The 24328-nt window shown below is 45.7% G+C and overlaps 1 protein-coding gene across 2 annotated transcripts in view; it reads left to right on the top strand.

Moving 5' to 3' along the window:
• The window catches only part of plxna2 (plexin A2), a 157113-nt gene that overhangs the window by 49430 nt on the left and 83355 nt on the right, over window positions 1-24328 (top strand). For both annotated transcript variants that reach the window (XM_040193259.2, XM_040193258.2), the window contains exon 4: window positions 18295-18429. In XM_040193259.2, the coding sequence (XP_040049193.2) occupies window positions 18295-18429 (135 nt within the window). The remainder of the gene's footprint in view (window positions 1-18294; window positions 18430-24328) is intronic.

The following is a 24328-nucleotide window of genomic DNA, read 5'->3' as shown; positions in this document are numbered from 1 at the left end:
TCTACGGATTCACCTCGAACACCAGATCCTGTTTACAGAATTAATGTAGCGGGTTTGACGGTGGGCCGTCTGTGACTCATACTGAGTTATTGTACTTTTCATTTGGAGGCGCGACCCGGAGGCAAAGCGCAGAGGCCTCGGCGTGTCTGCACTCTTAACAGGTATCAGACAGCATTACAGGTTCCCACAAGAAGTGGATTAGCCAGCACATACTTAGCCCCTCAAAGTAAATACGCCTTCCGCTTATATCCGTGTCAGCATCAGTCCAGTGCGCTCTGGTTCTCATTCTCCGTTGAGGATCACTGAGGATACGAAACTCCCCTGAATGGTCACGCCTTTAAAGCCTAATGTGCTGTCAGTTTTGTTTAAGGTGCGTTTTAGTCCACGCTGTTCCTTTGACCCTGCCGTGTGGTACAGAAACGAATCGCCGTTGGCCCTCCTGTTCTCAATATTTACTTCTGGAAAGTAATGAAGCAGCACTAAAACCCCGCTCAGGGACCATTCCAATTAAGATGTTCCGGCTTCCCTTTTACTTCTGGCACGTGATTACGTTGAAACACAGTTGGTGTTGGTGCCAAACGAGGTGTCCGTTTGGCCAGCACCTTACACTTTACTCCGTTTTCTACAAAACCCACGGGTGAGCAAGTTTGCTCACCACGCAAATATGCCAGCTGTGACCAATCGCAGAGCTTCCCCCTTATGCCTTGTTACATTCACAGCCACTTAATTACGCTTTAACTGGTCCGGATCGCTGGATCAGTGCTGGAGAGAGTAGTGCTTTTCATGAGCTTTCAAGTCAAAACAAAAACACAAAAACACTGCAGGCTGTGTCTTTTATTATTCAGTCTTAGCTCATGTCCTCCATGTCATGAAAACAACTGCTTATTTCAGACAGCTTAATTAACTAAGTTGAACTCCTTCTCTTCCCCGACTGCTTTGTTAGCCCCGTGTCTGCGTGTATTTTGAGCTGACAGTCCGCCTGCATAATGACAGCCTTGCTTCGACTTTCACTAATGTCAGTGATTGCGGGCGCGTGCCTCTGCTAGCCAGCGTGCATTGGTACGCTGGTGGCGTCATGTGACAGAGAGGTCTGCTTTGGCTATGACGGGCTTCTTTCTTGGGGGTCACGCGGCGGTTTTCGGGGGTTATGTCGAACCGTACCAAGCTGTCCTAAGGCAGCCCGGAAAAGGCCTATCGGAGTGTAGTTGACATGTATGAGGCTGGATTAACATGAAGGCTCCTCTCCTCGTTCACTCTCCGTCACAGCGCAGCTCTCGTCTGTCAACAGGCAAAGCCCTACTGACACACACATAGGATCAAAGGCATGCATGCACACGCAACTGCATGCGGATGTATGTGTGCAGAAGCAAACATACTGTGCATGCATGCAATCAATGACTCACAGAAAGGATAGAAAGGCACGTACACCAGTTGTTGCCTCAGAGACCACCTCTACGTTTTTATTGCATCACATGACTGTTGAATTCTGCTGCCTTTCCTCAGACCAGCTACGGGTAAACAGCGGCCTGTCAGAGGCAAATACCAAAGTTCTTGTTTAATTCATGAAAGACAGCTGTCCCGAGTTGTAGGATGATGTCAACAAATCACTTGTGACATTCAATGAAATCATGTAATATGCTTTATCCACATGTCTGTTCAATAAACCAAACAGACATACATTATTCCTTATTCAATATTAACCAGGCACGGCATAATGCAATTTTCTACTTGCACCGTATGTCTTGTACACGCATACACCCACACACACACACACACACACTATGAATGAATTATTTAAATGACTTGCCTCTGAAAGAATACAGACTTAACACGGATGGCAAGGTCCCATGCTTTAATTTACTTGAATTATTACATTCTTACACCTTAGTCACCGCTCTTTGTTGGCTATGTTGCATCTCTAGGTCTAATAAAGGCAGCCGAGCCAATTTGGTCATAACGAAGCCACTCACTGTATTGTTTGTGCCATCGTTGTTGTGTTACTCTAAAGGGCTTTCCTAGACACTGGTTGACCAAGCAACCAAATCCGTACACCACATGCAGCCGCTTGACGTATTAGTCAAGATAAGCTTTTAATGAAGTCTGCATTATGGCGACAGTCACAGAAAGACAGACTAATCACACAAACATGACACAAAGGCATTTTGTGACCTTTCGATATCATTATAGATAAGCTTCATCTTCTTTCCTCAGTGAGTTCATCACCTTTGGTGAAGTATTGTAGGACTATATGAGGACGGGGTCACGGGTGTTCGGCACATGACAGTCATTAAAAAATAATGTTATGGCTTCCAGAGGATAATTGGCGTCACGCTGCATTGAAAGGACAGGTGATCGATTTAACCAAAACATAATCGATACGGGGGCCCTTTGGAAACGCACTTCTCCGTACTCCGGTCTGTGTGGGTCAGTTGGGCGTGTGTGTATGAATGTATAATTTTCTGTTTTTATTGGGAGGATTGCAGGCCAGACGAGCGGTCACGGCGGATCAGTCATCCGGGGAACCCTGGGAGGCAGCTGCACCCCTCCAATCTGTCTCCTGCTCCATAGGGGCGAGGAGGGGGCAGACTGGGGTGAGGTGGATCGACAGGAGGGAGGGTGGCTAGGTTAGAGAGGAGGGAGGGAGGAATAGGCTGGATCTCTGTCGGCCTGGCTTCTGGCTGCAGGCGGCGTGTCAGCTGGGCCTTTTCCCCAGACCCCCTCTGCACTTCCCCCCATTGCGCCATTCCAGCCCCGCTCTCCAATCAGTGATGGACGGATGGTTCGGGGAAGGAGGCGGCGCATGGCCAGTTAGTTCCGCGCCGCAGCGCCCCGCTTTATTGGGCCTTCATTGGGGATTATTGTTATTGAATTATGGAGGGCCTCCCTTCAGACGATCTCTAGCAGGAAGTAAGGATGGAAGGCCTTTACGCAACTGCCGATGTGTGACGCTCTTTTCCCGCCCTCCTTACAACCCCGACCCCCATCCTCTCATACGGCTCCAGCCCCCCGAGCATCAGTAGGCATGCATGCCATTCAGATCCCTTACATGAGCGCACACACAGACACAAGTGCAGACATCTGCAAGTACACACACTCGGGCACACACATTCAGATGGCAATGAAATGCACCATTTATAGTAATTTGCCTTTCGGCTGACATTAGCCAAGCATTGAGAGAAGCAAAGGATAAATAAATGGAAAGTGCGAGACAGACAGATGAGGTATATGAAGGGGGTGATATGGGGAGAGCTCCAGGTGGGAGGTCCATATCGCTGCATGTCTGTTCGCCCCGGTCCATCGCGGTCATTGCCCTCACAACTCTGCATTCCTAACGCTCATCCATAAGCCCCCCTAACGCTGTCTGGCCTCAACACCCCCTGGCCCCAAACCCTGACACGCACGTGTTCGGTAGAGGGGCACAGACCAAGAGACACCCAAGAGACTCAAAATCAATTATGCATGTATGAATGTTTACCAATGCGCACACACACACAGTCAACAACCGTCATCTGCTCTGCACCGGCTCCATGCCTTTGTAAGGAATTGAGATTATAACTCCCTATTGTGCTGCACCCAAAGGATTACAGTAGGTGATCCTGGCTTTGCAGATGTCTGGGACCTACGCATATACTGTAGATTTAGAGAGAATCACACGATTGGTTGACGTCAGGAAAAGGCAAGACACCAAACTGATTTCTTTGCCGTTATGTTCAGCAGATTACAGTGGGGTAATCTGGTTAAAGACACGCTGTTGGCTAAATCTGAGGGATTAACTTTATATCCACCAGGAAATAGTTCATGATACGATGGCCACCACATTAATGTTTCCTCTTGACCTTCATGCACACTCAATTCCCTTCCCACATGAAAGAGCTTACGAAGGGATTTAGTGACCTTTGACCTCAAGCGACCCCCCCCCAACCTTAGTAGCTTTGCACCTACATGAGAGAACATATGACATTTGAGGCTCTGCATTAATACCCATGACTTTCTACACATACAAATGACCCTCGGGTCAATACGATTGGTGTCCCGAACTCTTAAATACGGTTCCAGAAAGCGTATTTCTTTCTCACAAAGATATTTTATTAAAAAAAACTTTTCATCCAAAGAAGCTATTTGGAAATATTTCTTCAACAATTGTTGAAAGAATGGGTGTTTAAAATAAATGTACCCAACCGCACCCCCCCAACAGTGATTGTGAACCACGATTGTTGTGGGATGGCTGAACCCCATTAGCCCCAACACTGGTTTCTGTATAAACCCCATAAAATATGACGGTGCTCTCCTGTGTGGGTTCAAGAGGGTGGAAACCTTGGAATACAAACAATTATTTCTAGATATAACATTTATGTTTGTAATACGGTAGTACCAACTAAAAAAATGGATGTCCTATTAGTACAAGCCAAAAAACCTAGATGGTTTTGGGTAGGACCTTTATCTCCAGGAATGATAAAAAAGAAAAATCTGTACATTGTGTAAAACACACAGCACTTCTCTGTTTACATATTGAACTTTCAACCTAAGACAGTTTATGTATAAAGTACCAAAACTTTAAACTGTTCAAACAGCACAAAGCCCAGATTTTTTTCTTTCACTTTTCAGTTCTGAGAATCTGAAATTCTGTACGCAGGCGAAACTGATCTTAACATTTTCTTTTCTGGTGTTTTAACACAAATGTGTGTGATGAGCACACTGTTCCTCTTGTCATCCGCACTCTTCCGTCCCCCTCCTCTCACTGCATGCTATAGGTGAGACCGTTAGTGAATGCACTCTGACCTTTCCCTTTAACAATCCCTGCAGGGAGGCTTTGTGTGTGTGTGTGTGTGTGTGTGTCTCAAGGGGGTGTCCACTGTCCAACCTCTTTAAGACAGAGAATTGACCTCTGTGGCTCTACCAAAAACCGTTAACCAACCAAACACCCCGTTTCTCATCCTCCCTCCTCTTTGTCATCTCTGCCCACATATGGTTATAGTTATTTTGCCTCTTGTTGTGAGGGGACAAAGAGAGTGTAAGCAGCGGTCAGGGGGGAAGAAATGTAGACGTCGACGTGCTATGAATCCTTCCCGCAAGGCCTCCACTCTCCCCACAGCCCTCCCCTTTCCTGCACAGATGGAAAAACAAGCCTCTAGGTTTGTCTTGACCGAAACATTTATGCGGTTTTTAGATTAAGAAGAACAAGGAGGGGAGACGAGGAGAGAAAATGGGGGGGGTAGAAATGTGTTCTTCTAGAAAAGGACAAAAAGCCAAGTTGTGGGTTAACAGGAAGCCAAAGAGTTTTGTGGGGATCTGAACTTTAGGTACCACAACATGGAGCCGTCTGGCGGGAGTCTGTGGTCGGCTCATGAAAAAACAGAAAGTGGAGAAAGCAAGTATTGGCTCATGTGGGTCTTTGCATCTTTTGTTTCTTTAGCTAATTAAAGCGCTGAAAACTGAACCAAATATGCGAGGTTAGCTCATTTTTTTTATGTTACAGTCTAATCAAGCATTGCAATTTGAATCTCAAAGCATTCATGTGATAAAGTAGACCAACATTCCCTCCTAGGAGCATGATCTCATCCTAAATCTAGCCGAGTTGTGATGGAGTAAGCGAAAATACAGTATACTGTAACAGGCTTCCTTTTTGGATTTCACGGTACTCTTGTATGCTTTCTGGCACGTGATGTTTTAGTAACAAAAGCCCCTTGAATGCTAGACGTTACCTCACAAAAGTGGATTCATGCAGAGGAAATAGCGAATCCCGCAGGTAATATAAGCATGAATTAGTCAGGCCAGACAGGAGGAAAGATCGCGCTCGCCCCGTTTCTCATACAAAGCAGAGATAGCCCCTCAGTGGTGTAGTTATTGTACATGTGGAGGAGAGACAGAGCTGTCACAGCCCTTTGTACTTTCACTCTCAATATAGCTGAAAGCCCGAGCATACAGCGTGTGTGTATGTGGAAGCAGGAAAAGAATAAGGTGTTTGGGGTTGTTGGTTTAATTCCTTGTTCCTTTCCAGATAAATAATAGACAACCATTTAAATACACATGGGTTGACACCGGAAGCACGTGCAGACTCACAATCCAAGTTTAAGAAGGCACATGTACATTTTAATACACCCCAAGGTGCAGTAACTGATGAGTCAGGGGGAACCGCTCGGCTTCCTGTTTAGTTTTACCTTCGTATTTACACCAATCAAGCAGAGAATCAGATTGTGTTTCCTCCTTCAGGCTGTTGTTGTACATCCCCAATTTCTTCACTTCACAGACTACACGTAGTAAGACACACAAACTATCTGGCTGCTGACCGGCACTAATGCCCTAATGGCGCTGTCCTACATACTGGTTGGGAAGGAGAGAGGAACAAGATGGCAGGAGAGGGCTTTTCTCCAGGCTGGCACCTCAACTCATTTCCCCTGAGCTCCAACTGCAGCCGCTTCAAGGCAAGCCATCCCGTTTGATCCTGAAAGTCTGCAAACAAATGATCTTCAATCCATTATTTCTTCAGAACAGGATGTTGGACAGTACCAATAAATTCAGAGAATTAAATATACAAACACCGGTTGGAGTTTACTTGGTGTCTGAAGCAGTGAGTTCTTCCTTGAATATAAATGTAACTCTGGTTTCCTCTTTTTTCTACGTAAATGTATCAATAGAAAATGTACGAAAATAAACTACTTTTTTTTCACGAATGTTTTAAAATCCTATTTTTATTAGCATTGCTTCAAAAGCTGCTGGTGGGCCTAAAAGTTGACGTTTCCCGTGCTGTTTCCTCAATTTCAAAAATGTTATTTGCTGACAAATTGCCGCGCTCGTATCTATTTTCCCGGTCCATACCTGATAACCACATGGCGCCGTGCACATCTGCCAGCCTAAGTGTCAGAGACGGAGATGGTCTAACAGAGCAGACTGGTCATCAATGTCTGCACCACGAGGGCAAGTGCTACTGTCTGGGCACCTATTTACCTTCCCATCCGGGACCCCCCCCATGCTTCCCGCCCCCTTTGCATACAGAACAGCAAAGATAAATCGTTGCAGTGTGATGGAGGTGTATATTGACCCAGTGAGGCAATGGGGATGGAATACTAATAGGGTTAATAGAGTTAATGGTGATGTCACCATTGGTTGGGCCGGCCTCTCGCATGCACTTTGAACAGTATGATTCTGACTTGTATTCTTATCTTCTGTCTCATAACATCCGCCTTGTTTAGTTCTTGTCTTTCTTTCGCCCGTACTCATGATTGTATCCATTCCACTCTTATTCTCTCCTCAAATATATTAGAGGAGCGAAATGCAGCCATCGAAGCGGTAATATTAAAGCAAACTGCTATTATCTATGTAAAGATGTAGTGGAGAAATGTCTTCCTGGGCAGCGAATGAAGATACTCTCCCTCGCTGCGTGTGTTGATATCCAAGCCCGATCGTGCGCACTTGAGGCCGTGTGCTTGCATTTGAGAGAGCCCCGCCGGCTGGCTGGCTGGCTGCCGCCGGCATATACTGCTCTTCACCAACAGCGTTGTCCGTCAAGCGTAGAACCCACCCTGTGGTTCTCCCGTAGGTAAACAAGGCAAGCGCTGTCACCACAATTTCCATAGTTTGTACGGTTAGCGCCATTAGCCACAAGCTGCCAGCTCAGACGGCACCATGTTTGGAGCAGGTGACAGGCTACTAAAATTCTCCAGATCTTGCATTATGCACCTTTGAAGCTGTTATATGCACCTTCTTTTGCAAATGCCCTTCTTTCATTTAGCTATTGATTTTTTTTAAAAAGGGGTTGTGATCTATACGTCTATACGTCTTTATATCTCCTGTGTCCTTGCAGGGGCCGGATTTGTGTATGTGTTTGTGCAAAAAGTGCTGTGTGTATGTGTGTTTATTATTCTGCGCTGGTCCTAAGGCAGGCGGTGTGTGTGTATTAATGGAAGGTGCACATTTAAAGCACTGTGTTTAGTGCCGCTGAATTACCATACTTTAACTGGCGGCCTTTTCCTTCTGGTGAGAAGCGGGCATTAAATCCTGACGCAAGATTGGTTGGCAATTTTAGAGCTTTAGTGAAGATTCATAGACTACAAAATTTACAGGCATCACACACAAACACACGCACATACACACACATACGGATTCCTCTCTGTCTTCTTTGTCTCCCTCCTTCGTTTTCAAGCCACTCTGGCCCGAGTGTCGGCCGCACGTCTATTCTGCATGCGCAGCGTTTTCCTCAGAGCATGTGTATGAGTTATGAGGGGATGAGCGAGTGTGTGTGTGTGTGTGAGTGTGTTTGTGGGATAAAGGAAGATACTCTGTCATCAACACATGTCTCTACTGATGAGTATCTCTGATCCCCCAGTCTACATGAAGACACAGACGCGTAGCTCTTTTGCATGTGTAATGTGCAAATAGGCGGCACAGCTGTGTTCTGCAGTGATTGAAGTCAAAAGAGGTCGTGGTGTGTTATTATTTGTCAGTTTTCCTGTTTAGTTTGTATTTTTTTGGCTCCTAGTTGATGATTGGCCCTGCCGTTATTAAGACGCCTACAGTAACCGTTTGGAGCCTATTGGCAAGATTTGACCTCATCCCTCCACATGCATGTCTAGAATATATATTTATTTCACCACGGTTGGTATAGAGGATCTCTGCACCAAGCCGTTTTATTATATATTTGTATATATAATACAAGCACTTAAATATACTAATATATATATTTGTATATTGGATAGGAGCCCTGCCCACAGCATTTCTATCCCAGCTGTGATTAAACTATATGGAAATGAATCTTTCCCAGCCTGGTGCAGAGGTCTTCTGTACCAACCGTGGTGATGATTGCTCAAAATGTGTAGGAGTAGCAGTGAGCAAAGAGTTTTGGACGCAATTCAAAATTGCAGAAAATGTGTCTAGCTGCAACTGGACACAGTTTATTCGACTAGTTGTCTGGGCCAACGGAATCATAAATAAACGTCTTTGTTCAAAAGTCACAGTAAGAGCTGGTAACACTGTTTTCTCAATGGAAAGTGGACAACTCAAGATTAGTATATGTAGTATTTTAATGGAAACCAGTACTGAAACAACCAGATGTCCCTTGAAGGACAAAGACTAAAAATGATCAGCACACATTTTAACTAAAAGATCAATACGAATGACAAGAGTATTTCTATATCTATATATACACACACACATATTCACACGGACACTCACTTACAGTTGATTCCCTGCTGATCTTGTGCCCAAGGAGAGGGGTTACCATGGCAACCCTTGTCCAGCCCCAGAGTTTTGGCCTGCTTTTCTTGTGAACATGTTGAATGGGCTCAGACAATACACCCCAACCGCCAACTAATCAGCTGCATCACTGTCTTCTGCAAAGGACTGATTGGATAACCCCTGTCCTTCATAGTTCATCCCACTTTCTTATCCTCCCGCCCCCAACCCTCCCTCCCACCTACTCTTTCTGTCTGGTGGCCAATAGAGGTTATAGGTCCACAGTGCAATGTCCATCTCACCCATCTCCCCGTGGAGACCTACAGGAGTAGCTTTAATTATCCAATTGCTGCTGGAGACTTTGTAAGTTAGAGGTGAAAGGTTCTCTGTCTCTACGGTGCCTTGTGGGCTACGGTTTGGCATCCTGGTATTCTATCAGAAAGAGTCATTGGCCTCCTCACGCAACCACCTCACATTTGCACCAAATTTGATTTGTTTGATTGTTTAACAAAAAATTAGGAGAAATGAATACAGACTAATCAAGGCAATATATATCAAAGAGAGCCCACTTTTAGAGGCTTCATAGAGTGTCAAAGCGTCTTAGGGATATTATACTTTGGGCAATTGCATGATCATCTCCGCTGTCAAATTTATCTCAGTAATATCAACCCCAGGATGAAACATAGGGGGGTGGCGGGGGTATTGAAGCCCACACGCATCACAGGTGTAAAAGGTGGTTTGATTGAAGTGCTTTTATTCTCATTTGCTGCTCGGATCCCGCCGGCATTAATCTCGTAGTATCTCAACACTTCCACCTGCCAATCGTGTCCCACATTAAAATCTCACAAATCCAGGGGGAGAAATTGAAACAATTTTTAGCTAATTTGCCCCTCACCTGAACCTTTTCTTGGCTACTTTTTGGATTTAAATATCTCGGTGATCTATTTTAAAGGATGCCGAGGGAGAAACAGAAAGTGGGATATTTTTTTCAGTACATTCTGTTTGACATTGGTGTAATAGGGTAATCAGTGTGACGGACCTGTGTGCTGCTTGTAATAGTCCTGCTTTGTCCCTTGCGTCTTTTCTTTCATAAAAGGTACAGCTTAACTTCGAGGGTGAAGCAACAAACCTCGGCCTCACAAATAATGGCAGGTCCATAAAAACGACCTTACCGATGCTGTAAGGTTGGTTCGCAATAAGTACCAACAGCCAAATATTTTAATCAATGGTACTCTAGCTCGAGGGATATGCTAGCTGTTGTTTTACATCCTTTAGCAACTGCTGTTCCATAGCAACGGCCTCAGTATATGCAGCCAGCCAGGAGACCAGGAGACCCTCATTCTTCTGTTTAAATAGATATCGTATCCAACACTTTCTTATGTACTAGATGACCCTTTTAAGATTATAATGACATGAATAAATATATGCGTTTGTAAGTGTAACTTTAAGAGCATATGTGTGTACATTTGAATTGTGAATGCTGCTGTTTCTCTACAGCGCTTTATTTCTCACCTCCCCTTTATGCTGCCAAATTCCATTCTGCAAAACATCCTTTCATTCCGTTTTTTTATTTGTTTTTATCCTCCTCATCTTTCTCGCCGGTCCCTTTGCTCTTTTCTTCTGTTGCGTCAGCTAATAAAGGAAAACTTACTGTGTTGTCAGCTATTTAGTTTGTGTATGCAAACCATTTTGCTCTCTGTGTTTTGAGTGCCAGTTGAGTTGGAGGGAGCTGCTTCTCTGTGCTGGCAAACCTCATTTTTTTAGGGGGCTCAGCAGAAAATCCCTCCCACCACATCCCTCCGCTTTTTCTCTCTCTGCGCCCTCTTGGCCGGCATCCATCACCGGTGCGCTGGCCCCTGTTCAGTGTTTTAATGCAGAGCTAAATATAGGCCTCGCGTTACGCTGCCGTGCCTAACATTTGTGTTTGGGTTGATTAGAGTTGAGGCCCGATGTCATCCTACCACAGACCCTAAATGCATGTGGTGGTTTCTGGTTTCTATTTGGATGTTACCGGAGGAGGGGCGGGGGGGGGGGGGGGGGACAGGGGGAAATGCTGATGTAATAATGTTCAGGGTTGTGAGTTTTGTGACTGTGATAAATGGCAACAATAAGAAGCTAAAATGGAATTGAACGATTGTTGGATAGAGCTATTATAGAGACGGCCGATGTAACATTGGTTGTTAAGACTCGCTGGGATTCTGTTTAATAGAACGTGAATATAGAATGCAAACAATCAGTGATGATGGAAAAAAAGAAAAGAATTCTCTATTTGAATGCTCGTCATCTGTGATTTGTTGGTCACTTGCATTTCTGTCCATTCAAATGAGAAAAGATGTTGTTCAGGAGAGGGTTAACTGCTTTGCCCATGGAGTGCAGAGGCAAATCAATAGGCTTTATGGTGCCTGGCCAAAAATATGAAGTAATTGCCCTTGTATTGACTAAGGGCTCAGACCATTTTAGAAGATATTATGCTGCTGTATGATCAGGTTAAGGAGAAAATTACACTTCTGTGAAGAGTGGCTCTTTGTCTTGATCCCCGTGTCTGTTTCTTTCATTTGTCCCTCTCCCGCCTCTCATTTTTCTCCATTACATTTCCTTCAATCTCTACATCCGTCCATTTTGTTTCCCTCAGCCGTCTTCGGTCTGTCTCTCCTTACGGTCCTCTCCTCCATCACCGCAGACAGGTCCTCTCTGACCTCAGTCCGTCCGACGGGAAGTGCCACGTAAAGCACATAGGCAAGCGGGCTAACATGAGCCCGTACGGGAGCTTAGATTGTACGACAGGAAAAGGAACAAAAGAGACGGCGCGCTCGAGCTGTTGAGAGTCATCACAAGCGCGCACAGCACGTTTCTGCATCGCCACTGACGCCTGGATTCTTCCACCTGACACTGGTGATGGATTGGATGCGTTACCGAGGCAGAGAGAGGCTCCATGTTTTCTCCCAGTGCACGGAGAAAGAAATAAAAGCGAGGGAGGGAGGGAGACGCACACAGGCAGAGGAATTCATTCCACCTGAAGTACGGGAATACAATAGCAGTCTGCTAAATTTCATGCAGTTTCCAGGACAGACACACAAATAGATAAAGATAGTGAGCCTGGTTGGTACACGGTGTTCTGCCAATTGTCGAATACAGCCCGTTGATTTATGTCCATGTTCAGTGTGCCTGTGTGTGAGAAATTGGCCTTTTATGTTCTGTCATGTGCTGGGCATTTTTGTCTATGGCAGAGCTGCATGATATATTGTTTAAGCACCATTGTAATGGGTGGACGCGCAAATGTAAGTAAGCAAAATAGTCTCAAACATCAGGCAAAAAAAAAGCACCACAGCAGAAATGAACACAGTTCTTATTTTCCATGTCTAATCCAGTGTTTCCCATTAATTACCTACAGGTAAGCTCGCCACAGTTCTATAATGAATGTGTATCTATACTTAAACTTCTCAAACGGTGGGGTCCAATTCCGCCCGAGGTATACGACTCGTTCAGAGACAGCGGGTCGCTTTGGGAGGATCGTCTTCTGTGCTTGCGGTCCTTGCTATTTATATGAATACATGATATGAATAATTTGCTTAGTGGATCACAGATTTGTGCAGTTAACAAAACCATGGGTGAATATTCCTGTACATTTCTTAATCACTAAAATAGTCCATTTTTTTCCAATATGATGCAGCACTGCTGTATATTGAGGTATTCAATTATCTTGTCAAACACAGGAAATAAGGATTAATTTGTCTGCCTGAATGGTGTGACTGGTGTCTGACTGACTGGTGTGTTGGTGATGAATCACACCCACCTCTCCCCCTTTCCCAAGTGGCTCATACTTTCAGTCCGCTCACCCTGATGCACAGCTCCACCTCGTGCCCCAAAGGTACTGACTTCATCGTAGGCTGGACATTATACAAGGGGGGCTGATAATGAATCTGTCAGTGCACCTCGTACCCTGGTGCCACCTGTCTTTTACACCACCATGTACCCTCACGTACTATATATGCATATGTACTGTGAGACAGTGGTGGATGTTGACTTTGGAGGAAATGACAAATTGCATACAAGTATGTGGCAAAATGTCTGTTATTCCTCCTCAAAGTTGTGCTTGCAATGAAAAACTGTGGCGAGAGTGCTCTACTGTCACAAAAGCTTAAGAAATCACAGATCCTGACAAGCTTCACTGGCTCTTAAAATGCTGTCAGCACTCTGTCACCCGTCATCTGGCCCAAGGTACTGATTCAACATCCGTTTTAAGATCATTTACCGAGGCTAAGGTTGGTCCTAGCAGACATTTGATTGGATAAGGGATATCATGTTCATGGTCAGATCCGTCTGGCTTTTTCAATCAGCATGACCCTACTTTACCACAAAGCTCCCATTTCCTCAGTGGAGTTGCCTCGGTGGTAAAAGGTTCATTGTATTTAGACACAGTGAAAACGTGTGGCAGTGTACTTTAGCAGAAATCTAATCCAGTGTGTGTGCTCAGCCTCAACATCCAAGGCCGGTAGACTGGATACGCGTAGATGCAGGACACGGCTGCCGAGTAGCCACATATAGGGAGTTCAACTTCCACCCTCCCCTCTTTCGTTGGGCACAATGTGTTACCGAGTTTCGGCCGTGAAAACATAATCTACTGAAAATCAACTCTCAGTATACTATTTCTGTACGCAGTGTAGGAGGAGCACCTACAATTTGACTCAACCCTACCCTTGCACAAGGTGTCGGAGTGTGCTGCACACACACTGTGGTTTGTTGAAGGTACCCATGCGTGGGTTAAAGTCTGCTCTGCCAGCTAAAAGACTGTAGTAAAATAATATACACCCTCAGATGTGTCTGTATTGTGTGTGTGTGCATGTGTGGGTCCTGTCTCAGAACCGCTAACATCCCCCAAGGCCGAGGTAAGCCCCAAACTGAAAAGAAAGCAGCTCTCAGGTAATCGTTAGCAGCTGTGGCCATTAACGGAGAAACGTTCTCCAGAAATTGAGTGGCTAATACTAAGAAAACATTTGGTGACAAGCTGTACCAGTATACCAGTGGATCCACCCTCCCAGTTTCCCTTCCACAGTTCTTGTTTTTACATCTCACTTGCTACTTATAAAGGGGGATTGTACTGTTTGGCAGGTGATCTTTTTGCATCTGTAGCATAAAAGTGTTCATAAGGGGGACCTGCAATTAAAGGCTCTTCCCTTTGTCTCTGCGCAGCAGCATCTACAATGCACTGCAAATACACGTTTAGGCCCTTTTACCGTGCATTCATTCGGCACTTTCACTCAACAAATTGCTTCACACAGCCTCCCATGGTCGGGGATCTTGTGTCTGGCACAGTGCTCAAAACCAAGGGAGAAAGAGAGAACGAGAGAAAGAGGTAGAAGGGCAATTTGGATTGGAGTTTGGTCCAATCTTCAAACGTTTTTCCAGGGTGCTTACATGGTCTGATCAAAAGCACCCCGCTGGCACCGGCTCCTGTAGCCACGAGGGGAGGCCTGTGATGCCGCTGCCACGGCTTCCCCCGCTGGCCACAGCTTCCATTCCGCTCATGCCTCACTAGGCGCTGCAACAATAAGTTTGTGTAGGTTGTTTAATGGAAGAACAATGCGGCGGCTGGGACCGGAAAATATGGTTAGTATGATCGGAAGGTGGCTAATGGCTAATTGTCTAATGTAAACAAGAGTGGCCTGTTGACCAACGTGGTTCTTTACGCGCTTGTGACGCCAAAGTGCAGAGCTGTGGTATCAACCGCTTCACCGATTTCGAATGGAAGCGAGGCAAATGGCGGCAGTAACCTGCAGTGGGTCGAGGGGAATCCAGCTAGTTTCAATCCGCAACCACCACTAGATGACACCAAATTGAATACGCTGTTCCTTTAAAACAATACTCGCGTCAGTTTTTAGATAATGTAACTCAAAAACACAAGGCTCCACCATAACAAGCCCGGGAGAGCTCATGGCTGCAAAGCTGTAATACTACTAATAATACTAATAATAGGTGGAATAGGCTTATCGGAACTTAGAACAAATGCTGTGGTCTCACCTACTTTGTCACAGGTATCATCTGGAAAATGTTAATTTATTCTTTCGATTTGTACCGCAGATAAGTCCAAAGTTATGTGAAAGTGGTTTGGATTTTAAAAACTTTAAATGGCAACTCTCGTATTCCGAGGTAGTCCGCTCTGAGACGCCCTGGGGACATTTGTGTCTGTCCTCGGCTCTCCAGGCCTCTTTCTCAATGGTTGTGTGCGTGACTGTTTGTGTAAATGATTTCATAACCCACAGCGTGAATGTTGTAAATATCATCCAACATTCAGGACAGTACATTTATTTTCTTTTCACAGATATTAACTACACGGGCGATGGTGCCACTGGTGTACATGCAGAATGTTTTTCAACACTCTCTGCAATCTTCTCCCCCCAAATCCCCTTTCTCACTTTACTCAGTTGCAGCTCCCCGACACTGGTGATAGAGACTGACCAGCTAATGGCTGATGTGTTGAAATAGGGGACCAAGGACGCGTCTCTGGGGCACCAGGCTTTTTTTTTCAGTGAATGGATTCTCCTAAAATAGAGGCACAGTGATACTGTCTGAAGGGCTTCAGGGTATGAATCCAACCTGTAAGCAGCCTTCTCACCCGGCCTTATAAATAATGCAGGGTCAAATGGCACAGACAGGGCACAGGTTTAAGTACCTGAGAGCAGACTAAAGGCCAAAGTAAAGTGATGCTGAGGAAATGGATGTTCTGGGCCTGAGAGCCGCTTACTCAGGTGGTGGATTGTGCTGGCGAGTGGAATAGTAGCGTGGGAGGAAGGAAAGGAGGGAGGGAGGAGGGAGGGAGGGAGCGAGTAAGGGAGCATGGTAAAGAGATGGAAACTGTATTATTTTGGTTTTTCCATGTACTTGCCCAAGGTTTTAATTTTCCTCTCTCTTTCTTTGTTGTTGTCTCATTCGCCCACCCAGAGGTGAGCCCGCCCCTCAAGGTCCCTCACATCCAACCCACCCACACACACACACGTGTGCTCGCACACAAACACGTTTTCCTTACTTACTTCCTTACAATGCTGTGTGTGTGTGCTTGTATCTACATATGTGTGATTGTAACACAGTTTGCTAGATCTCTAAAAAGAAACAGCTTCTTAACTTTAAAAGCAATTGTATGTGCGCGTGTTTGTGTGTACACGATGGGATAGTGTGAGTGCTTCTGAAGTACTTGAGTGTTGCTTCTATTGATTCGATTTTTTCTCTCTCTGGGAACCATAAGCTGTTCAAGAAAAAAATCCCATTTAAATGCATTTGCTGTTAAGTGACAACTAGGACTATGAAGAGCAGCCCCACGCTTCCTCTGATTGGCTCGTACTCATTGCCTTCTTTGCAGGATTTTTTTAAGATAGTGCTAGTGAAGAAGATCATCAGCGGTTTATAGGCTTAATTTTGACTCAAAAGAGGTATTTTCATAAGGGTGGTGGCTTTCTTGTTAAATGCTCTCATATATAATTAAAATGTCCTGTTTACGGCAGACAACTAAAACTAGACAAACAAATGAGACACACTGATTAACAAGAGACATTTTTAAATGGCACTCCATATCATAAGGGTTGCTGACCCCTGCTTGAGAAACAGCTGTGTGTACGAGTGTGTGTGTCTCTGGCCAAATGTGAATTTAGAGGTCCCTGGGCCGTTGTGCGAGACTGCGTGATAGCAATCTGATTCAGATGAACTGCAGACGCGCAGGGGGGAGAAGGTCGGGTTATCTTGTGATCCCTAGTGGCGGCCTGCTTGGACATGTATCACAGAATGACAGACTGCTCCTACGGGTGCACACACACACACACACATAAATGCTCAACACCCACACAGAAACAGTAGTGAACAGAGCAGCTCTGGTCTCACCGCGTGCTGTCGACATGCTTTATGGATGAGCACATTTGCTGAGGTCTCCCTTTCCACTAAAGTGTCACCGACCAAATGAAGACTGGCAAGGACCCCACATCCTGCCCCCTGTCCTCCTCCTGCATATGGTTTTCACATACGTCTCCCTTCCCCTGTTTGGTTAATCCCGCCAAGGTCAGACGTAGGTCAGACACTTTGGGGCTCTGCCCCTCGACTGTGCCGCCTGCTGTTGTGTACTGGGTTAACCCTGCAGCTTTGAACGCAAAGCTCTAGGGGCTTTGTGTGAACTTACATCACGTTTCGCCTACTTTACCATCGAGCAATTTGAGACACACATGCATACACAAAGGTGTGTGTGTGTGTGTGTGTGTGTGTGTGTGTGTGTGTGTGTGTGTGTGTGTGTGTGTGTGTGTATGTGTAGGGGAACATATTTGCTCATGTACCCTTGCGCCCTCTCACAGTTGATCTTCTTTTGACAGCCATTTGACCTTGACTTTCCCCTCTGTGATGTTTTATAGAGAGTCTAAATGCTATTTGCTGCTGTCACTATCTGAATAGATGAAGATGAATGTTTGGGTTTTGCAGCCGAATGGACAGATGATAGAGCCATCAGCTTTCAAGGGTGGGGGGGGGACCTAGTGACATGTGACATCACAGAGACATTTCTCATGCCAAGCATCACAAAACCCACGCTGCCCCTCGTGATTTATCGTCCTGCATATATTGGTCCAACGAGCATTTAGTGAATAAAGCAGAAAAAAGCGTCCAATGGGTCTGGAGGAGCGTGCACCGCAAATAAGTCATTAGAAGGCTTCGCCACAGTTTTTGGAGTTATGTGGTCTTGACTTCTTCAAGGCTCTACTGCGGGAATACATCACTCAGCATGAGAGGGAGGAAAGGAAAACAGAGCTCAGGTTACACAAAGGTCTGACAGAATTAACTTAAAATTCCTGACAGTTGTTGTAACCCCATCCTCTATGGGAACTCTGGGACATTTATTATATAAAGAGTTAAAAACATTGAATGTAATTCATTTATTGCAGCCGTTTTTAATTATTCACTTGTTTTAACAACCCTCACGGATTATTTCCACCCACTCCAATCTCCAAGTTGCTAAACGATAATAATAGTTTGTTTTGCAAATATTATTTGACCCACGTCCGACCCTTTCAATCAATCACTCCCTCTGTTTTCCCGCTGCTGCTCTCGTGCAGGTATAAATAGCAATAATGGACCTTCTTCTCCTGTCTTCCTCAGATCCGCGTTGACGGGCCGCCTCACGGTGGTGTCCAGTACGAGACTATAACGGTCATCAAGGACGGCAGCCCCGTCCTGCGAGATATGGCTTTCTCCCTCGACCGCAACTACCTCTACGTCATGTCGGAGAGGCAGGTGGGTGCTGGAAAGACTCACGTATGCAAACCTCTGTCCGCTAAGTGCCCTCCTGCAGGAGAATGGAGGGTTTAGGTTTGTCTGGGTGTGTGTGCATATGTTTAAATGTCAGGAAAAGTGTGTGTGTGTGTGTGTGTGTGTGTGTGTGTGTGTGTGTGTGTGTGTGTGTGTGTGTGCGCGCGCGCTCCAGCAGGGCCCGAGATGGCCCACCTCTCAGCACCGTGAGCATCACCACCCTCTGTTAGCTATAAATAACCCGGGTGGCGCAGTGGGGGACGTTATGACAGCGCTTGATAATGAAGGAGAACAATGAGGGCAGGGAAAAGGAAAGAAGACACAGAGACACGGTAGAAGGAGAGAGAGAAAGATGAAGGGCACTCGCCGGCTGGCTTGCCGAGGCACAGTACGAAAGGAAGGGCGACGAGGGAAAGAGGGACAGCTGGAGTAGTGTATGACTTAGTAAAGAGAGACACTACACAGAAAAAAAAGAAAGGCGGTGTGCAAGGTCATCCTTTCACACTTCTAATAAAGTGACACAGCGTTACGGCGGCGGGCGGAAAGCAGCCGATAGCCATCAGTGCATCCGACGCGGCGAGTACGCAAAAGGCGAGGTCAGGCGAGGACGAGAGGGGACACGGGGACAGATTAGGGGTGAGGAGAGGAAGAAGACATGCAAGGATGAAAAGGGGGGGGGGGGGAGGAGAAGGTGATAGAGGAGTAGAAGTGACGAGGAGGAGCAGCTGCAGGGGAGCGTGGCATCGCAGCGGCCCGGGAGACGGGCGGCGTGCGGCGTGCGAGGCTGTCAGTGCGAGGTGATAGATTGCAGTCCTCCCTCCGTATCTCTGCTTTTAACACGCTCAACAACTTGCTGGCTGGAGCTCACAGGTCAGGATCGGCGGTGGGCAGATTTGGTGTGAAGGAGTTATTTAGGCAATGGTGTCCATTGATGAGAGAGGCGCAAACATGTTTGTGATGATCAATGTTTGTTTGTTTTCGTTGACCTTTGTGATTAACACATCGATGCGCTGAGTGGGTTTTGGGTTTTTTGTAGTAAAAAAAATTACTTTTTCTTACCGTAAGGAGATTGGTTGTGCAGCAAAGCCTTATTATTAGACTTATTCCACAAATAAAGACATGTGTGTACCGAGTCTAAAGTCTGTTTCCCATATTTACTAAATCCTTTATTCACACTTATCGCGCAGATGAAACAAGCTTTTGATGTTGATCTCACAACTTGCTAGTCATCTGAATGAGAAGTGATGTTGGAGAATATTATTAGTATTCAGCGCATAGACTCCTCTGTCTTGGTCTCCGGGGGGCCGGGAAGGATCGAAGTTGACAGCCGCACACACACACACACACACACACACACACACACAGACCCTCGCACACATACTGAAATGATCTCAAGTGTGTTGGGGATGCTGCCTTGCATGTTCAAGGATACAACTCAACAGTCACGCAGATTTGGATTTTTCTATGGCCACACATCAACCTACTTTCCTATTTGGGCAAATTACGAATATATTTGTATGACGCAAACCCCTTGTACTCTCTGTACTCGAGGGAACCGCAATGTATTTTTCAAGAAAGCCCAATAAGAAAGAAACACGCACACTGTAGCTACTTTCTAAACACGCCCTTTGCACTAGCTTTTCAGTGACCTTTATCTCGTTACCCCGAATGTCACCTCGAGATGCTCTTGGAGTCAGACACACGCGGCATCGCGGGATTTGTCTCGTCTGAGCGCCGCTTGTTCTCGTGTGCCCCGGTTCATTCCGTCTGAGGCCGAACGCCTAGTGATGGGAGACGGTAAAGAACAAAGGGAGGGATGATATCAAACAGAAAGCCAGGCGGATTCGGCGCTGGTTGCATTTCCTACTATGAATAACAAAGAGGCCCTCTGTATTTGACACGGTGGGAAAGAGTGGATACAGACTGACATTGAATGAGAGAGAGAGAGTAATATTTATAGGCCGTGCTCCACAATCTGGACTCTCGCTCTCTCCAGTCCTCACACCTGTCTGCGTGTGTTGTGGCGAAGCTGGGAGTCGTGGGATGTGCGAGGCCTTTGTGAACACAAACAGGCAGCCACAGGGACACACACACACACAAAGCACATGCTCCCTCTGATTCCATTTGCATAGGCGCCGAGACAACGCTCCGGCTTTGCAATCACAGGCACACTCGCCGAAAAAAGAAAACTACAAATTACAGACACAGACCAGTATCCCATTCAGTATTCAAATGGGATCTCCGTGAGTCCTTTGTAGGCTTTTTATCCCGCCGCATTCTCTCAACCGTATTTTTATATATATATATATATATATATGATTACGCCTACATATCATTTTTCAGTTACACATTCAATGCCCACCCCAAGTATTCTTTCAGTTTGTGAAATAATTTCCTGCTCTCTCTCATTCTAATTTGTTTCTTTCTCGCACACCCGATAATCCCTCCCCCCCCTCTCTCCCCCCGCAAAACATATTTAATAGCTCCCTGTTTCATATTCAACCCATGGTACTGCCCTGTTACACATTGCTTTTGTTTTATAGATATAATGGCAATAGCATCCACCATATTAATGATGTGGTGAGATTGACCCAATGCGAGGCAGAGCAGTGGAACTGATGAAAAGACCCGGCTCACTGACTTTCTCTTCTACAGGAGCCTTATGAATGTGTGTGCCTTCTTGTCGGTTGCTGTATTATTACTTGAAATTCATAACCGCAGGTTTTGATCTCAGGGTCTTCAAGCAAATGTGTACATCCACCACCGTGGTGCCGCTATTAAAAAAAAAAAAACTCTGTGTGTCTGCTGGTGCACCCGGTGACATTTCTGCCGTATCGCACGTTTGAGTCATGTACCGTTTGTCAGTATGTGACTCCTTCTTTTTTTAAAACAATAACCAAGCGATTTAGATAGGAAGCGATGCCGCTGGCAAAGGCAGTGATGGAGATAAAAAAGTCATAACTGTTGAGAGATTCAGCTGAGCGGCCTCCCCAACTTTTTCCATGCTCCTCCTACGTCTTTTCCTCTTTGTCGCCGTCATATAAACCCCCCCCCTGAGATGTCTTACATTCATGAAACACCTCCCTGCAGTTAATATTGCATCAAAAGCTTTGGATTTCAAAGTGAATACCCCATTTTCCACTGCTGTAACGAAGCACACATGGGTACCTGCTTCATTGGTTTTACATAATAAAGCACAGGGGCCTTTAACCTTAACTATAAGCCCCGATTTACATACAGTCGGATACAACGTGACTACTGCATTACTCCAAAGCCATAACAACTCCTGCAGAGGCTCCAATCGAACAGGTAGAAAGAATCTCCATGTGTGAATGGCAGCTGGAGCAGAGCTAAATGCACTGGTGCTTCTGCCAGCTCATGCAAATTCAGTGTTTGGTCTGGCTTCGTCCCCACCCGAGCCTTTGTCTTTCTCTTTGTCTCTCATCCATTACCCGCCACTCCTTTCTCTCTCTCTCTCTCTCTCTCTCCCTCTCACATTTCCTTTAAGATGTGTATTCCCGAGAACGCCACGGCCGCACCCGTTCCTTTTTTACTGCTGCTGTCACTGCCGTATTAGTGTTGTGCCGCAGTGCATTTTGGGAGCCATTGGACATTTTCTGAAGTGCAAGCATGCCCGACACTGTTGGCCGCATGAGGCCTTGAGCAGCATTTACTCTCTTTGTTGTCGGTTTATCGACACAATGCAGCGCACTGGGATAAATGGCGACAACTGCCTCCGTTCCGAATGGGGTCTTGCGGGGCCGGGATTATCAATACTTTTTATGGGCCCTTTTCATTTGCTTTTTTGGTATATTGCGCTGTTTTTGGCCGCTGGCACCCAGCAGTAGGTAGAGCACTCATCCCACACCGTTGAGAATCAGTGACTGTATTATGTCGGTTGCTTTGGTCAGCTGCCAGTATGCAGAGCCCAGGCTATCATGTATTATTCATGGGGAACAAACAAGGTTTAACATCTGAAAGGGTATTGAAGTGATACCTGTGGCGTTTCCTTAGCGCTGCTTGAAAATCATTTTTGAAAAAATCTAAATAAAGGAAAGAAAAAAAAACACACACACACACACAAAAAATGCAATGGTAACATTTTAATCATGTCTTAATTAAATCTAAAGAAAAGAGGCAGGTGCTGACTTTGTAGCTGAGTGGTTTTCTTAATGCTGTTTGGTTGTGGCACACGAGAGCAGATAATGGACCTTAACACACAGGATAGTGTTCCCTTGAAATAGTGGCCGTCTAATTGCCAGCTCTTTATAAGGATAAGTGTGAAATTCTAGCATGACCGGCTGAGGGATACTGAGCTGGCTTGTAAAACAGACTCTTCTTTCATGGACAGACACACAGTCCTCCCCCTATAGAGGCGTTCAGCCATGTGCTGCTGTCACTCTCCAATACACCCGTGGCTCTTTAGCAAACATTAAACCCCCTCAGCTTCCAATCCTCGTACGCCAACCTTCCTCCCTTACCCAGCTCCATGTATGGAACGGCAACATTACAGCTCTCAGATTATCAGAAAAGAAAAGGAGTCCCTTTTTTTAAGCCTGGCAATTTCTTCCAGGTGCTCAGCTGTGAAATTTGAAATCCATGCATGGATTCTTTCTCCTACTCTTTTTTTTTTTTTTTTTTTTGTACACCATTTTTTTTTTTGTATGAGGCCTCTCCTCAACCTGTTCTCCCTCCAAGAACTCCCCTACCTCCTTTCCCCTCGGGCTTTGTGATTCTCCTCCCTCCTTCTCCCTTTTCCCCACAACCTTTGTTGGATGCCGTGGTTAGATTAGGAGGAAATGGGTTCAGTGGTTATCAAGGCGAGAGGAAATAGGATTCATTCACACCTCGTCCGGGCTTAGATTATCTGACATTCTACTGGCTCATCATCATGCAAGACTTTGGTGTGTATTACATGCTGATTTTACATCTTAAGGGCCATGGAACGCATTGTGGTTTGTAGCCAGGCCTTCCGCTGTGAACTGTAGGTGCCACAGCTTGTGCAGACTTTAAAAAAAAAAAAAGCTACCAGCAGCAGTGTTGGTGGAGAGCCTTTTGTTTTCTTGGGTTTACTGTTTGCAACAAGCAGATTGGACTGGCTCATGTCCAGAGCCCTCATTCAAAGACCTAATTATGAGTTTTGTGTTTTTGTGATGTTTTTCCCCATGACTCCTAATTTATATTTTAACCAGAGTTTACTTAAAGATGCTTGTTTTCTAATCTCAAAGAAGAGGAACAATGCTGGGGAGGGAAGTAGTTCTGGCAAAGGGTCAGGCTGAAACATGGCACACAACACGAGGGCAAACAAAGTCACAATGACACAGGCACAAGAGATTAGAGCTTTGTGTCTACTTCTTCTGAGCCCCTCCTTCCTTTCCACTGTTTTGTTAGTTGGCACCGAGGACTGAGTAGCGCATGGGGTTTTCCGGCAACTAACCCAACCTCAACAAGTGTTGCCTCGCGGTCCCTTGACCCCGCGTTGGCCTCGGGGCGGGCTGTTTGGCCTGCAGCTGCCAGAGAGGGAACAAGACGAGGGGTTTGACCATTGACCTTTACGTCCGTGTTTCTTACAAATCTGTAACACTTGGACAAAGAGTTCCAATAGCTTGACTACCCGCCATTAAATGGCAGAGAACAATCAAGAGGCCGTTTTCAGGATGAAAGAGCGATGTTTAGAACTCAGTTTATAATCTCTTCTCGAATAATTCTCCAGTAATTTCCCAGAGTCACGTTGACGTTCAAAAACTGGAATGCTGAATTTCGTCCGTGCTTTTTGCCACTTCACAGGGTTCAAGTAATATATTTATCGGTGGTGGGCTTTGGGGGCACACATATTGGAGTTAAGAAAAACCTGTTGTACCTTATTCAGTCCTCTATCTAATCT

Source organism: Gasterosteus aculeatus, chromosome 2 (genome assembly GCF_964276395.1).
Source record: "Gasterosteus aculeatus chromosome 2, fGasAcu3.hap1.1, whole genome shotgun sequence".
NCBI lineage: Eukaryota > Metazoa > Chordata > Actinopteri > Perciformes > Gasterosteidae > Gasterosteus > Gasterosteus aculeatus.
The sequence above is the reverse complement of the archived record's forward strand: the minus strand, read 5'-3'. Positions and strand labels throughout refer to the sequence as shown.